The 14121-nt window shown below is 56.4% G+C and overlaps 1 protein-coding gene across 4 annotated transcripts in view; it reads right to left on the reverse strand.

Annotated features, from left to right (window-relative positions):
- Positions 1–4929: 4929 nt before the first annotated feature.
- MDFI (MyoD family inhibitor) overlaps positions 4930–14121 on the reverse strand; it is an 18591-nt gene continuing 9399 nt past the window's right edge. For 2 of the 4 annotated variants that reach the window (XM_017878280.1, XM_017878281.1), the window contains exons 3-5: positions 12773–12950; positions 9530–9754; positions 4930–5875 (exon numbers count right to left, since the gene is read on the reverse strand). In XM_017878280.1, coding sequence (XP_017733769.1) covers positions 5619–5875; positions 9530–9754; positions 12773–12950 — 660 coding nt within the window. In that variant the 3' untranslated portion in view covers positions 4930–5618. Of the gene's footprint in view, positions 5876–9529; positions 9755–12772; positions 12956–14121 lie in introns of all 4 variants that reach the window. The other 2 variants (XM_017878279.1, XM_017878278.1) reach the window with 1 other exon arrangement.

Here is a 14121-nt window from a genome sequence, read left to right on the forward strand (position 1 = left end):
GGGGCACCACGGCCCCACGGCCCACAGCGGGCGACCTTGGGAGGGGCTGGGGCCTGTGTGCCTGCAGCCTGCTACTTCACCTTTCCATCTCCGAGGGCCTTACTTTGTTTGCCCTCTCCTGTCTGCCTCCTTGTCTCTGTCTCCTTTTCTTCATCTTACTCCACCTCGCCGACTACCTTCAGTCCTGTGTTTCTCTCTTATCAGATGGCCGCCGTCTATGTTGTTAGCTACGGAAGGTCTGAGTTAGAAGGAATTGTGGGGGCCACCTGTAAAAACTCTCCACCATCTGTCCTTTCTGCCACCCTGTCAATACCTGGGCAGGGACCTAATCTACACCCGCTCCCCCAGAATAGTCCTTGGAACAGGAATGACCCCCACCCTGCCCACCGCTGTGGCGGTCCATCCTCCCTGGGGCAGTTCTTGCTAGCAGAGTGTTCTCTCCTTCCTGGGGCTGGGAATGCCCTTTCTGTTATGCCTGGTTCTCGGTCTTATCCCTACCTGCTGGAGGCTGAAAACAAGCTGCGCTCTCCTCCCCAAGCTCCAGGTGCTTGAAGGCCTTTCTTGCCTTCTCTTCTCCAGCTGAATGTGCTGAGCTGCACTTGACAACTTGAGGTTTCCAGCTGGGTCTCCTCTACTCAGGGACTTCTCTGTAACACCCGTGGTAGTCTGACCTCACGGTAACTTCTGTTGTTTTAATCTGTTAGCTTTCCCCCTGTTTTTCTTATAGCACCCCTACCTCTTCGGGAGGCTTCCCTTCCTTGATTCTATCAGGGTCTGGAGGGGTGGCCAAGGAGCCCACTCTCCCAGGCCACAGAGGCAGCACACAATGAGGCCTGGCCAGCCGCAGCCCTCCATCCCCTGGCACCGTGATTGGCTCGGGGATGAGCCTGTTGCATGTGTGGGGCGAATCAGAGTGCCTCCCTGGCCTTTGCTATGTGGCCCCAAGGTGGTAGAACTGAGACGGTGCCAGGTGGACAGTGTGTCTACCTCTTCCCACTCCACCTGTATCTGTCTGCAGTAGGAGGAAATGTGCCCCACCCCCAGAAAGAAGCAGACCCAGATATGGCAGGGATTGTGAATGGGAAGGTGGCTACAGCCTGGAGAAAAGCGGTGAAACTAGGTGAGAGGCAAGGAAGGGCTGGGAGATGGCTTTTCTCCAGAGGAGGCGAAAGACGAGGGGCCAGCTTGGGTGATAAGAGGGCTGTGACTGCGAGTGCCATCCCATACCGCGAGTCCTCACCAGCCTAGGAAAGTCAGAGGGCAGAGGAGCATCTGCACAGAGATGACAAGGGACCAGGTCTGTGAGCTCTGTCCCCACGACCTGCTACTCCCCCACTGTGGCCTGAGCCTCCTGTCCCTGCTTCTCCCTCACCTCTCTTTGCCCAGGGTCAGCCCCAAGGACAGCTAAGCTGTTTTCCCAGCTTGGTCAACAAGTGGAGTCTCGCTGCCCCCTGCTCAGCCCCAGGAGTGTGGGCGGCAGTCAGCCTGAAAACCCCACGGACCAACCCCAGCCCCCACAACTGGACCATCACCCTGGGGAGCAGGTGAAGCCGTTAAGGGTGATGGCATGGGGCAGGGGTGGACCTGCTCAGCCCAGTGTCAGAGCTGCTTAGCGGTGTTCTGTTCTGGCAGTTCTGGAGCCATGGAGGCCACAGGGCCTGAAGTTCAGTTTGCCCAGCTCTGAGTATGAGAACAGGCCATGCCAGTTAAAGTTCCAAATACAGGCCGGGTGCAGTGGCTCACGCCTGTAATCCCAACACTTTGGGAGGCCGAGACGGGCAGATCACGAGGTCAGGAGATCGAGACCATCCTGGCTAACACGGTGAAACCCTGTCTCTACTAAAATACAAAAATTAGCCAGGCGTGGTGGCGGGCACCTGTAGTCCCAGCTACACGGGAGGCTGAGGCAGGAGAATGGCTTGAATCCGGGAGGCGGAGCTTGCAGTGAGTGGAGATTGCACCACTGCACTCCAGCCTGGGCGACAGAGCGAGACTCCGTCTCAAAAAAAAAAAAAAAAAGTTCCAAATACAGGGAGAAGCTGATGGAGACTACAGAGGCCAAGGGGTCCGGCTGATTGCCCTCCCCTCACAAACCAGCCCCTAGCTCAGCTACTTGCTCTGCCGTGGGGCCACCTCTCTTAGGTTTGGCACACAAGGTCACTGAGTGGTCATGGACAGTACTGGACACAGATGGCTTAACTTGGCCTCACCACCTCTCTCCCACAAGCAGGGGGTGCCCACCTTGGTTTCGACAACCCAGGGGGCGGGGGTGGCCTCTTAAGATGTCTTCCGGACAAAAGTGGCCCGATCTGCTGCTCCAAAGATGAAAGAAGACTGGAGAGAGGCAGGTGTTCCCTGGATACTGTGGCCACCATTACGGCTGCAGTCTCCCCGCTCTTCCGTCATACACACAGGGAACTAAGGCCTGGGGAGGAAAGGGCCTCTTCCCCGGGGGCCCACAGCACAGCCAGGCCTAGAGCTGTCTCCTGGCTCAGCCCAGCCATTGGAAAGCAGAGCCTGGGAGCCTGTAGTGGACCATGAGGAGCGGGAAGGGCCCAGAGCCAGGGCTTGCCATTTGCTGCCCGGCAGGGATAAGGGCCACCTGGGCAAAGACAGGGAGGTAAGGAAGGCAGGGCAGGCGTGGGATGAAGCGGGAACGGACAGGCATGAGTCTCCGCAGCCCAGCCTCAGGCTGGCCAGGGGTGGCGGCGGCTACAGGCTGTGAAATGTGTGAGTGTGTGTCTGTGTGTGTGCAGATGTGGTGTGAGTGTGTGTGTGGTGTGGGTGGTAGAATGCATGAGCCTGCGGAATGTATGTGAGTATGTGACTGTATGGAGAGTCTGTGTGAGTGTGTGTGCACGTGTAGGTGTGAAGTGGTGTGTGTTTGGAGTGTGTGTGTGTGTGTGTCTGTGTGTGTGTGTGTTCGGGGGCTGGCTAAATCCTTCCCCAGTCCTGCCCCCACCCAGCTTAGCCTCTAGGGTTTCAGCCACTGTCCTAAAGAAAACAGCCTGGAGCCTGCAGCAGGAAATCACTGTTTGGATTGCAGAGGTGCCTCTTCCTGCCACAGCCCTGCGGAGCCGGTAGGACCAGGAGCAGGCCTTCCTGCCCACCTGGACCAGATATCGAGCTGGTCAGGAGCCCCTTCACCCCCTGATCTGGCCTCCCTAACACCCTCAGACCCCAGCCTTGAAGACTGAATGGGAAACTCTCCCACCGTTGTCTCTCCAGGGCAGTGGGAGAAGTGGATGCCCCTGAGGCTGAGTGAGCTGAGGCTGTACACCCTCACAGAGGACAGCTGGGCAGTCCTGCCAACGGTAGGCCCGGCAATCCCATATTCACAAACATTCTGCTGACACAGCTCATTCATGCGAAAAGGTGTGCCTCGCTCAGCCTGGTTTGTAACAAAGCGCTTGGGAGCGGACTAAGCAGAGCTGGGTGCCTGGACTGTGGCGCATCCATCCAGGGCAGCTCAGCCAGCTCTCCGTGTGCTGGGAAGGAAGCTCCCCAAGATATGGCCAGGTGGGAAAAACAGGGTACAGGACAGTGTGTACAGGATCCTCACATTTTTGTAAAAAAAAGAAAACTCATACATGTAAATGCTTGTGTGTGCACAGATTAGACTTTCAAACCTTCTGTACCTTGGGCAGGCAATAACTAAAAAAAAATATTAAAATACNCCGGCTTAATTGTGAGATCCCAGGCAGATCCCTTCCTCTCTGTGTCCTGAGCTTCTTGTGTGCTCTCGGAGGTCAGAAAACCTTGAAGACGGTGAAGTGGGGCGTGTGTGAGTGGGGATGGAGTGGGGAGGGGTGGGGGGCCAGTTCTCTCGTTGCCTCTTAGAACCTCCTCCTCCTGCTGCAATGAAACCCACTCCCAAGGCCATGGGCTGCTCCTTCCTTAAGAGAGTGACGTTCCTTAAGAGAGTGACGCTCCTTAAGAGAGTGACGCTCCTTAAGAGAGTGACGCTCCTTAAGAGAGTTTGGATTTCATCTGGCCCTTTTCCCCAGTCTCCCCTCCTTCCTTCCAGAATCGCTTGGAGCCACTCCAAGCCTTCATTCCTGGAAGCAGTGCCCACCAATACCCCTGGGGCCCCCTTCTCAAGGCCTTCATCAGCTGAGTGTTCTCCAAGTTGCCCTAACTGTCTCAGAGCCTCTCATGCCCCTTGGACCTCTCCTGGCCTCCTCCAGGTCCAGGATGTGTGTGGGGGGTGCTGGTCCAGCCGGCCCCCTACATCGGGGTCCAGCTGCCCCCAGTGTGGCCCTGAGGTCCTCACAGCTGCCATCACTTCTCAGGCCCCTCCCTCTGCACACCAAGGCCGCCCCACAGATGGCCGTAGGGGCCCCTGCAGTCCTGACAAGGCTTCCTTCTTTCTCAGAGCCCTGGAAATAGGGGGATGCCTGAGGATGGGTGTGACCCCCACTGGGCCTCCAGTGAAGCCCAAGGGCAAGCTTGGGCTGCCCCAGGCCTAGAGTAGCCCCTCCCAGGCATCCCTCTGGCACTGATATGGGCGTTACCTACACCTTGGAGCATCACCTACGCCTTGGAGCATCACCTACACCTTGGAGCGACTTCATGGGGAAGAGCTGGAGAAGCTGGAGTCAGCAGGAGATTAATTAATCAAAACCCGAACACATCTGCTGTTAATTAATTCCATGCCGAGGTTAACTCTTCCCTCTCTGGGCTTCCCCTCCCTTTGGTGGGAAGAGGGAAATAACGGTGGGAGACGGTACCCCCTTAACCTTCTTCCCTTAGTGGGAAACATGAAGAAGGGAGGGGAACATGAAGCGCAGGGCAGTTTCTGGGGTAAGAAAAGCAGAAGAGGCAGGGCCCCCAGAGGGCAGGGCAGCCTTGTCCATGTGGGTGCTTTTTAGGGGGCATTTGCTTTTGAGAGTCAGGGTCCATGGCAATTAGTCATGAGTCCCAAGGAAATCTGAGATGGACAAATATCTTTATTTACAGCAACAAACACAACAGACCCTCCCTCCCTTCCCTCCCTTTCCCCTTCCAGTCTATTTCCATACTGTTCCCCTCCCGCCCCACCCCAGGCTCTCGCCTAGCCCTGCCCTCTGGGGTCACTGCGTGGGTTAGGCCCCCACAAGAGCCCGGGAAAGGAGACTGGAGAGGGCTGGCCGAAGGTGGGTGGGGCGTCTCTTTTCACATTTTGCTGTCCTCTAAGCCCCAGGGTGGAGGAGAGAGGCGGTGGAGGAGAGAGGTGGGCACCAGGAGCAGGGAGAGGTAGAGAGCCACGGCCCCACCGGCCCGCCCTCCCCAAAGTAACTTTCACAGTGTTCCGCAGCCCTGGTTGCCCCCTGCAGCCCCCACCGCAGCCCTGCCCCTAGGTTGTCCTGTCAGGTCCTTGGTAATGTATGTCCCTGGTAACCCAGTAAAGAGTTCAGGCTTCTCTACCATGGGCCCACCACCCACGGCTGAGGAGGTGGCCTCTCCAAGTGTCCCCCCCACCATTTTCAAGGCTGGGGTTCTGAGAGAACATGGATGAGTGGGAGAGGACCAGGGAGAGGGAGCTTCTCAAGCCTTGTGTGACAGTCCCTGGCCTGGCCCCAGAGGGACCCTGCTGGAATCTGCAGGGTTGCCTGGCTGGCCCAGCCCCCAACAGAGGCTCACGAGGAGAAGCAGAGCCCACAGCACTCCATGCAGATCTCCAGGCAGTCCGCGGACTCGCAGCAGGCATCCAGGATGCCACAGTCCAGGTCGCAGGGCAGGTCGCAGTCAGCACACTCACCGGAGCCACAGCAGCAGCAGCAGAGGCACGAGTCCTCTGAGCTGCAGGAGCCGCAGGTGGCGCAGTCCAGGACAATGTTGCACAGCGTCAGGAACTCGCAGAACAGGCAGGACAGGATGCAGTGGACACAGCAGTCTGCAGGGTGGGCGGTGGAGAGGGGGAGGGGTGAGAGAGGGGAGGGGTGGGCATATGTGAAATAGCCAGGGGTGTGGGGGCCCAGCAGCAGCGGCAGCGGCAGCGGCAGGGACGCTGAGTGCTCACTGTGTCCCCGCCCATGCCAAGCACTCGGCATGCACGAAGCTCACGTATCTGTCCCCACAGCTCCATTTTCTAGGTGATGACCCCGAGGCATAGACAGTTAAGCACATCAGAGCAGGGGTCCAGCCCAGGCAGTCTGGATCATTCTTGCTCTTAGCCACCCTCTGTTTATTTATTTAACCAACATATGGAGTGATTCATGTTCTAGGCACTGTTCTGAGTGCTGTGCATGAATTAGATTCATTTAGGCCTCCAATGACTTTATGAGGCAGGGGCTATTACTAGCCCCACTCTACAGATGAAGAGACTAAGGTTAAGAGAAGTCGGCTGGGCCCAGTGGCTCACGCCTGTAATCCCAGCACTTTGGGAGGCCGAGGTGGGCGGATCACCTGAGGTTAGGAGTTTGAGAACAGCCTGGCCAACACGGCAAAATCCCATTTCTATTAAAAATACAAAAAATTAGCTGGGCGTGGTGGCATGCGCCTATAATCCCAGCTACTTGGGAGGCTGAGGCAGGAGAATCGCTTGAACCCAGGAGGTGGAGGCTGCAGTGAGCCGAGATCACACCATTGCACTCTAGCCTGGGCAACAAGAGCTAGACTCTGTCTCAAAAAAAAAAAAAAAAAAAAAAAAAAGAGAGAGAGATAGAAGTTAAGTCTACACCCAAAATCCTACCACCTGGTTCATCTCTCACCTGGACATCTTCAACAGCCTGCTCACTGGTGTCCCCACTCCCTGGTTTTGACCACCGCCACCCGGCATCTCTGCTCCACACCACAGCCAGCCAGAGGGATCCTTTAGAAATATCTGTTGGATCCTGGCCCTCCTCTGCTCAGACCCCTCCCATGGTTCACATGTCACTTGTGATAAAAGCTGAAGTCTTTGAAGTGGCCTCTGAGGCCCCCTGTGGTCTGATCCCTGTGCCTCTTAGGTCCTTCTCCCACTCTTCTCCTCCGGATCAGTCTGCTCTGGCCATGCCAGCCTCCTGGCTGCTCCTTGGCCATGCAGGCACTGATTCCTCTGCCTGCAACAACCTTGCCATAGGCACATGCTCGGCTGACTCCCTCATCTCCTTCTTTGCCCAAATGCCACCTCTCATCGAGGCCTTCCACCACCCTCTTCAATACTGCAACCGGCTGGCTCTGCCTCACACTCCCTGCCCAGCCCTACCTGACTGTCTACTTCATCCCCCAGAGGACGTCGCCTCCCACTGTACTACACCGTTTCCTCATATTCACTGTCATCTCCTCCTACCGGATATGTAAGCTCCAGCAGGGCAGGCATCTTTGTCCATTTTGTTCACTGAAAGATTACAAGTCCCTAGAACAGCACCTGGCACGTAGAGGTGCTCAGCGAATAGAAATGCATGAAGCTGCGCTGGGCACCAGCTGGGAGGTGGTGGAGTTAGGGCTTGAATCCAGGCTGCTGGCTCTAGAGCCCATGTCCTGCAGCCCTCTGTGTGCTGGGGCCAGGCCATGGGGCACAGCGTGCAGCTCTCCTGGCCAGGGGGCCCTCTGGGAGGCTCACTATGCTGTGGAGGGTCTAATCCTGTTCTCCTGCATGCCTGTGTGGAGGGACTAGGGTCTTCTGATCTCTCTCCAAACTGGATAGGGTAGTTATCTTCAAATGTAAATCTAATGAGGTCACCACCTTGTGTAAACCCTTTAGTGGCTCCCTACTGCTTTCCAGATAGTCTAGGTTCACTGGTTGGTAAAGATCTCCCAGGACCCCTGCCTGCCAGGAGTTTCACCTTTGGCAGTTCACCCTCCAGCCACACCAGCCGTTTCTCAGCTCTGTGCTCTCCTGGCTGGAGCCTCCTTCTGGTCTTTTAAGGCATGCTCAGACATCGCCTCCAAGCCTTCCCAGGATTCCCTCCCCAGATTTCTGGGCTGGTGTGAACAGTCCTCCTGTGTTTGCATAATCCTCTGTGAGTTTATCACTGCACGTAACACATCGTATGGCAATTATCTATCTACGTCTCTATGAGAGCTTTATGAGGTTAGGAACCGGGTATCCAGCACGTAGCAGGTGCCTAGGACATTTCATTTGATTTTTTCTTTGAGACGAAGTTTTGCTCTTGTTGCCTAGGCTGGAGTGCAATGGTGCGATCTTGGCTCACTGCAACCTCCGCCTCTCGAGTAGCTGGGATTACAGGCGCCCACCACCATGCCCAGCTTTTTTTTTTTTTTTTTGTATTTTTAGTAGAGAAGGGGTTTCACCATGTTGGCAAGGCTGGTCTCAAACTCCTGACCTCACGTGATCCACCCGCCTCGGCCTCCCAAAGTGCTGGGATTACAGGCGTGAGCCACCGTGCCCGGCCAGGACATTTTAAATGAATAAATGGCTCCTTCATAAATAAGACTGTTGGGACCGGACTCAGTGGCTCACTCCGGTAATCCCAGCACTTTGGGAGGCCGAGGCGGGTGGATCACCTGAGGTCAGGAGTTCGATAGCAAGCTGGCCAGTATGGTGAAACCCTGTCTCTACTAAAATACAAAAATCAGCCGGGTGTGGTGGGACGCACCTGTAGTCCCAGCTACTCAGGAGGCTGAGACAGAAGAATCGCTTGAACCCGAGAGGAGGAGGTTGCAATGAGCTGAGATCACGCTATTGCACACGGCACTCCAGCCTGGATGACAGAGCGAGGCTCCGTCTCAAAAAAAAAAAAAAAAAAAAAAAAAAAAGACTATTGGGCAGAATCTGTGGAGTGGGAAGGTTTCTGAGCATGTTACGTACAAATATGTTTTGCAGATGCCCAGGCCAGGGTCCCTTCACACGAACAGGAATCACAGGAACATTCTGAGGTAAAGGTCAGGCCATCACTGAGCTCAGGCAGCTGTTAGCCACGTTCAGTTGATGGCTGGTGAGGAGGGGACCGGCTGCCCCCGTGGCCCTGCAGAGGATCTTTGTGTTGCAGGCGCATCAGCTGGCTGGGTGTCTGAATCCTCTGACCTCCCACTGCACCTTGCAGCCCTGCCCTGGCACCGTTTTATTCTGCTACACGTTCTTTTTTCCTCCCTAAACAGAAAATTGCTGTTTCCAGAAAGAGTGGCTTGAGATGGATCAACCCAGGTGGCTCCGTTCCTTGTCACAGCAACTCTGGGAAAGCAGGGATGGGGAGGGGTTTGGGGGGTGGTGGGAAGGTGGCTTTGAGAAGGCAGGTACACCTTTACCCAACAGGTGTACTTTGCAAGGTTCTAAGATTTGATCATGCGTCACCTTCCATGCCCGGCTATTTTTTTTGTATTTTTAGTAGAGAAAGGGTTTCACCATGTTGGCAGGGCTGGTCTCAAACTCCTGACCTCAGGTGATCCACCCGCCTTGGCCTCCCAAAGTCCTGGGATTACAGGCTTAATTACAGGGCTTGTTAAGCTCCACCAGAGATTCCAATCCAGTAGGCATGGAAAGAGGCTGAGATCCTGCACTTCTAAGCAGCAGCCTGGTGAAGGTGCTCCTGTGGGCCCGTGCGTCCTGCTTCGAGGAACCCGGCTTTGGAGGCCTCTCCCAGGGAGAGATGGGATGGGTGCTTACCTTCCTGGGCCTGGAGGGGGATCTGGGAGGCGGTGGATTTGGTGCTGCTCTTACTCTTCTTGCTGCCCTGGCTGGCGAGAGATGCGTGTGTCTGCAACTTCCGGTGGGCCTTGGGGCCACCCAGGGCACCATTCCCTGCCTGTCTGGTGCCGCCTACCTCTGAGGGGTGGCCAGAGCCATTCGGCAGTAGTGGGGTACAGCCCAAGGGGTTCCCCTGAGGCTGGCCTGGAGAGATGAAGAGAAAGGGTGATGGGAAAAGGGTAGGGGTCATTCAGCCCCCAGAGCTATGCTTGAATCCTGCCTGCTTCATTCTTACATACACCCCAAAGCACCCAGCCAGACCTGTATCCTGCAGATGGGGAAACTGAGGCCCAGAGAGACGAAATGACTGGTCCAGAGCCATGCCATGAAATTGAGTTGGGCCTAGCTCCTGACTCTCAGTTCAGTGCTCAGTCCAGAAATAACAGACGTATAAGGGCAGAGGCTCAGAGCACTGGACCTCTCCTTTGTTCCTCACACGAAGTCCATTCTCCTGCTCTTGCCGTCCTGGAGTTTTGGCAGAGTGGTGGCAGTGGCAGTGCTGGGGAAGAGGGGTGGTTTGGCTGGGGTCGGGAGCACAGCAGTGAAGCAGTTAATCTTCACCTCGGCCTCTGCCAAGCCCCCAGCTGTTACTGCCCTTGGTGCACTGGGTGATTTATTGGAAACATCTGTTTGGAGATGAACGCCTGGCTCTGGAATCCAGGGGCTCCTCACTGCAGCCCCTCTACCTCCTGCTTCTTCCTCCTGGTGCCTCCACTCAAGCCTCTGCCCTCCACACCCCCAATGCCATCCTGCCTCTATGGTCAGCTGGCAGAGAGTTTGGGGAGGGGCCCTTGAGGTCTGGGAGAGGAGGGAGGGAAGAAGGCAAGAGGAAGGGCAGTGAGGAGACCCCTGAAGCCAGGATCCCTGGGTCCCCACTGCAGGCTGAGGGACCAAACTTCAGCTTTATCAATGGGGTGCAGGCAAGGTGACCCTGGAGACCCCCCAAACCCCGAGTTCCTTCCTGCTCCTCGCTCAGGGATGTTCAGTTCTGGGTGAGAACCAGCTGGCTCAGTTCTGTTCTCAAGAGATGAGGGGAGGTGTGCATGGTGCGGGGAGTGAGGAGGGACTGAGGAGGGGTCACTGAGAGCTCTGGGGCCCCTCAGCTGTGCAGGGGTCCTGACTCCTGGGCAGGACCCTGTGGCCCCAAGGACCTTCTGTAAAGTTAGGGCACTTCAGTCCCTTAGAAGCTGGGGTCTGGATCCCCATCTCCCTCAGGCCTGGTCTGTGTGTGTGTGAATTGTGTAGGAGGGAGATGTCTTGGGGGCCCTGGAGCCCAAGCAGAGGGGAAGGTGGCCTCGGTGCCTCCCTTGGCTGAAGAGGCCGGGTCTTCCAGTGATGGCAGCAGTCACGACATTGCATGCTGCGTGCTTCCTGCACGCCAGCCCTTCTAAGTACTTGCTGCTCACGGATCCCCTCAGTATCGCTAGCCTTTTACTGATGAGGAAACTGAGTCCCGGACAGGTAGAGGTACAGTAAGTTGCCCAAGGTCACACAGCTAGCAAGTGTCAGAGATGGGATGAGCTTAGAGATTAGGACCTGGGGCTCAGAGGGCAGAGGCCTGCAAAGGGGCAGAGGCTGGGAGACAAGTGACTGAGGAATAAGCTGCTGCTATCACAACAATCACTACCCTCATAACTGGTGGCGTGCATGTTTCAGGCAGGTACTATGTACCAGGCACAGTGCTAGAAGCTTCAGGTGGAGTCGCTTTTTTAGTCATCACAATAGATCTACTACTGGCCCCATTTCACAGATGAGAAAACAGAGGCCCAGAGAGAAGAAAACTTGCCAAAGGTCCTATAGCTGGGAAGTGGAGCAGGGAGGGCATGAAGATTGGGAGAAAGGAGCTGAGGACAAGGTGGGGAGGTCAGGGGGAGGGTGGAAGCCAGGGTTCTGGAGAGGCTCCATGCTGGGAGCCTCCAGCAAGAGGTGTGGCTGGTGCCTGCATCTGGGTAAACAGGGTTAAGGCTATGGGAAGTGGCCAGGCCTGAATCATCTGGCCCCTACCTCTTGGCACCACACTGGGTGACTGGGCTGAGCCCTTGGCCAGCTTCGGTGCCCCTTGCCCTTCTGCCTAAACATGGGCACAGTGACCAGAGGGCGGGAGTGTGCGGTGAGCCGAGGGATCTGGGAGATGTGGACAGACACAGAGCTTGCCTGTGGCCATGGCCTTGGGGGCTGAGTCACAGAGCAAACAAACACTCAGGGCTCACAGACACAGGAATGTCTGTCCCATTCCCACCAGGCCCCTCCAGGCCATGGCGCTGACCTCTTTCTCTCAATTCTGCTGGTGGGTGTGCTGGAGGAGACCGAGGGCCGTGCACTAGCAGGATTAGTAACCCTGACTTCCAGGGAGTCCAGTTTAGCCCCAGATGCCCTGGCTGGAGGAGGCTCCCAGCTCAGCCATGCCAGCTGGGCATGCAGGCAGGCACTGCAAAGAGTGCTGGGCCAGGAGACCTGAGTTTCCCAGCTTGGGACCAGGGTGGGCAGCTCTCTGTGCCTGTTTCCTCATCTGTAAAACGGACTTGGCAGTAGCCATCCTGCTGCCTCACTAGAGGCTGATTAGGAGAGCAAGCGAGCCCACTCAGGGAAAGAAAGTTGGAAAGTAAAAATGTGTCTATGGATGTGGGCAAATCTTTGTTAATTATAAAATGATCCCAGCTGTTGCTTCTCCTGTTCTTGAGGGTGAAGGTGGAAAATTCTCTCCCTCCCAGAACCTCCTCGGAGAACTTGAGCCAGGCCTGGGAATGGTGCTGAATTTTGTTCCTTTCGCCCCAGAGCAACTGGGGGCTTCTTCCTTTTACCCTTGATTCCTAGAAGGATGGAGCTGCATCAGGCTCTGGTTCCCCGCCTGACTTCAGCCCAGCGGATGGATCTCTTCCTGAGGCCGGGGGTGCCTCTCTCCAGGTAGCCGCATGCTCTCCGCCCTGAGCCATTTTGCCTGGAGCCTGCCCACACTCCCTGCTTCCGAGTCACTTTGCAATGGAGATCTTCCCCTTGACAGAAAGCACAGGGACAGTGCCCTTCCCCTTTCTGCTGCCCGTGCTACAACCCTCAAGGTTCTGGCCAAGTGGGTGCACCCACTTTTGCCAACCAATTTGGGTTGAGTTCCCTAGTGCAACCCCTACATGTTGCCATCCAGCGTCCTGGCCCCCTAGGACTCACATGTCACAGCTTCTGTGGGGACATCGAGGTCAGTGCTGTCCAGGGCCTGGGGGATGCCAGGGCCATTGCCTTGGGGCATGGGGGTTGCCGCCTCCTCCAGGGAGCCCTCCTGTGGCGCTGCCTCCGCAGGGTGAGTGGATCCTGTTACTACCTCCAGCCCAGGAAGGAGGGATAGGGTCTGGGCTAGGAAAAAAGCAGATGACTGAGGTTCATTTTCCTGGGGCCTTCCTGTTTGCCCAGCCGTGGGCCCCGCCCCACAGCCCAGCATGCCCACTGAACCCTCATTCTTTGTTTGCACCAGTTACCCAGCCCTTACTCTATCTGACAACAGCACCAGGCTCCAAAATAGAAAGCTCCCAAACCACAATCTGGGAGTGAGCAAGGGTGTGCATGCATTTGAGTGTGTGCACGTGTGCATGTGGTGTCGGGAGGGGCAGAGATGGCAGAGTATAAAGAGAAGTAGGGAGAGGAGGCAGAACCACAACACAGGGGAGAACAGACGGATGGTCAGCGATGGAGAGATAGGGACAGGCATTGAGAGTGACAGGGAGAATAAAGGGACAGTGAGAGGTAGAGGTAAAGGGAGATAGAACATCGGACTGCAAGAGATTGGGCACAGAAGAGAGATCCATAGTGACCCAATGACAGGCAGCCTGGGACGGGAGCGAGACGCAGCAATAGCGTGAAAATCAGTAATGGAGAGAAAGATAGAGATGGAGCAGGGGCAGAGGTGACGGAGAAGGTACCAATGTGTGATACAGAGCATGGAGGGAGACAGGGGGGAAACTGGGTCAGAGAGGATGATGGCAGAGGAGTCAGAGGAACCTGGGGGTGAGGAGCAGGGAGGGGCTACAGTCAGGAGGGGGACAAGGAGCCGGCCAGAGCACTGGGGAAGAGGTGAACCGCAGCCACATGTAATTATAGTGGCTCTGTGCAGGGGTGGCAGGAGGCAGAAATGGAGCAATCTTCAAACCCACAGCTCCCCAGCCTGCAGGACTAGGGCCCCTAGGCTCAGGGGAAAAAAGGGATGGGGGATGGGAGGTGAGGGAGAGAGGAAGAAAGGGGTCCGAGCTTCCACACACTCAGCCAGGGGTCAGGGGCAGGCCCAGGCTGTGGCAATGAAAGGGTGTAGGGTCCAGCCTGGGCCTCTCATCAGACCTCAGCCTATGCAGTTAGTTGGAAGGACAGAGGTCTCAAGAGGGTGACCTTCCACCTGCCCCTCCCCACATATCATGTTGGGAGAAGGAGCAAGGAGACACAGAAACAAGAGACCTTTTGCAGAGGCCAAAAAAGCACAGGGAGAGGCAGGGCGACACAGGGGGAACATGGGGAGAGGCAGGGCGACACAG

The sequence above is a fragment of the Rhinopithecus bieti genome, unplaced genomic scaffold (genome assembly GCF_001698545.2).
Source record: "Rhinopithecus bieti isolate Rb0 unplaced genomic scaffold, ASM169854v2 scaffold_9981, whole genome shotgun sequence".
Classification (NCBI taxonomy): Eukaryota; Metazoa; Chordata; class Mammalia; order Primates; family Cercopithecidae; genus Rhinopithecus; species Rhinopithecus bieti.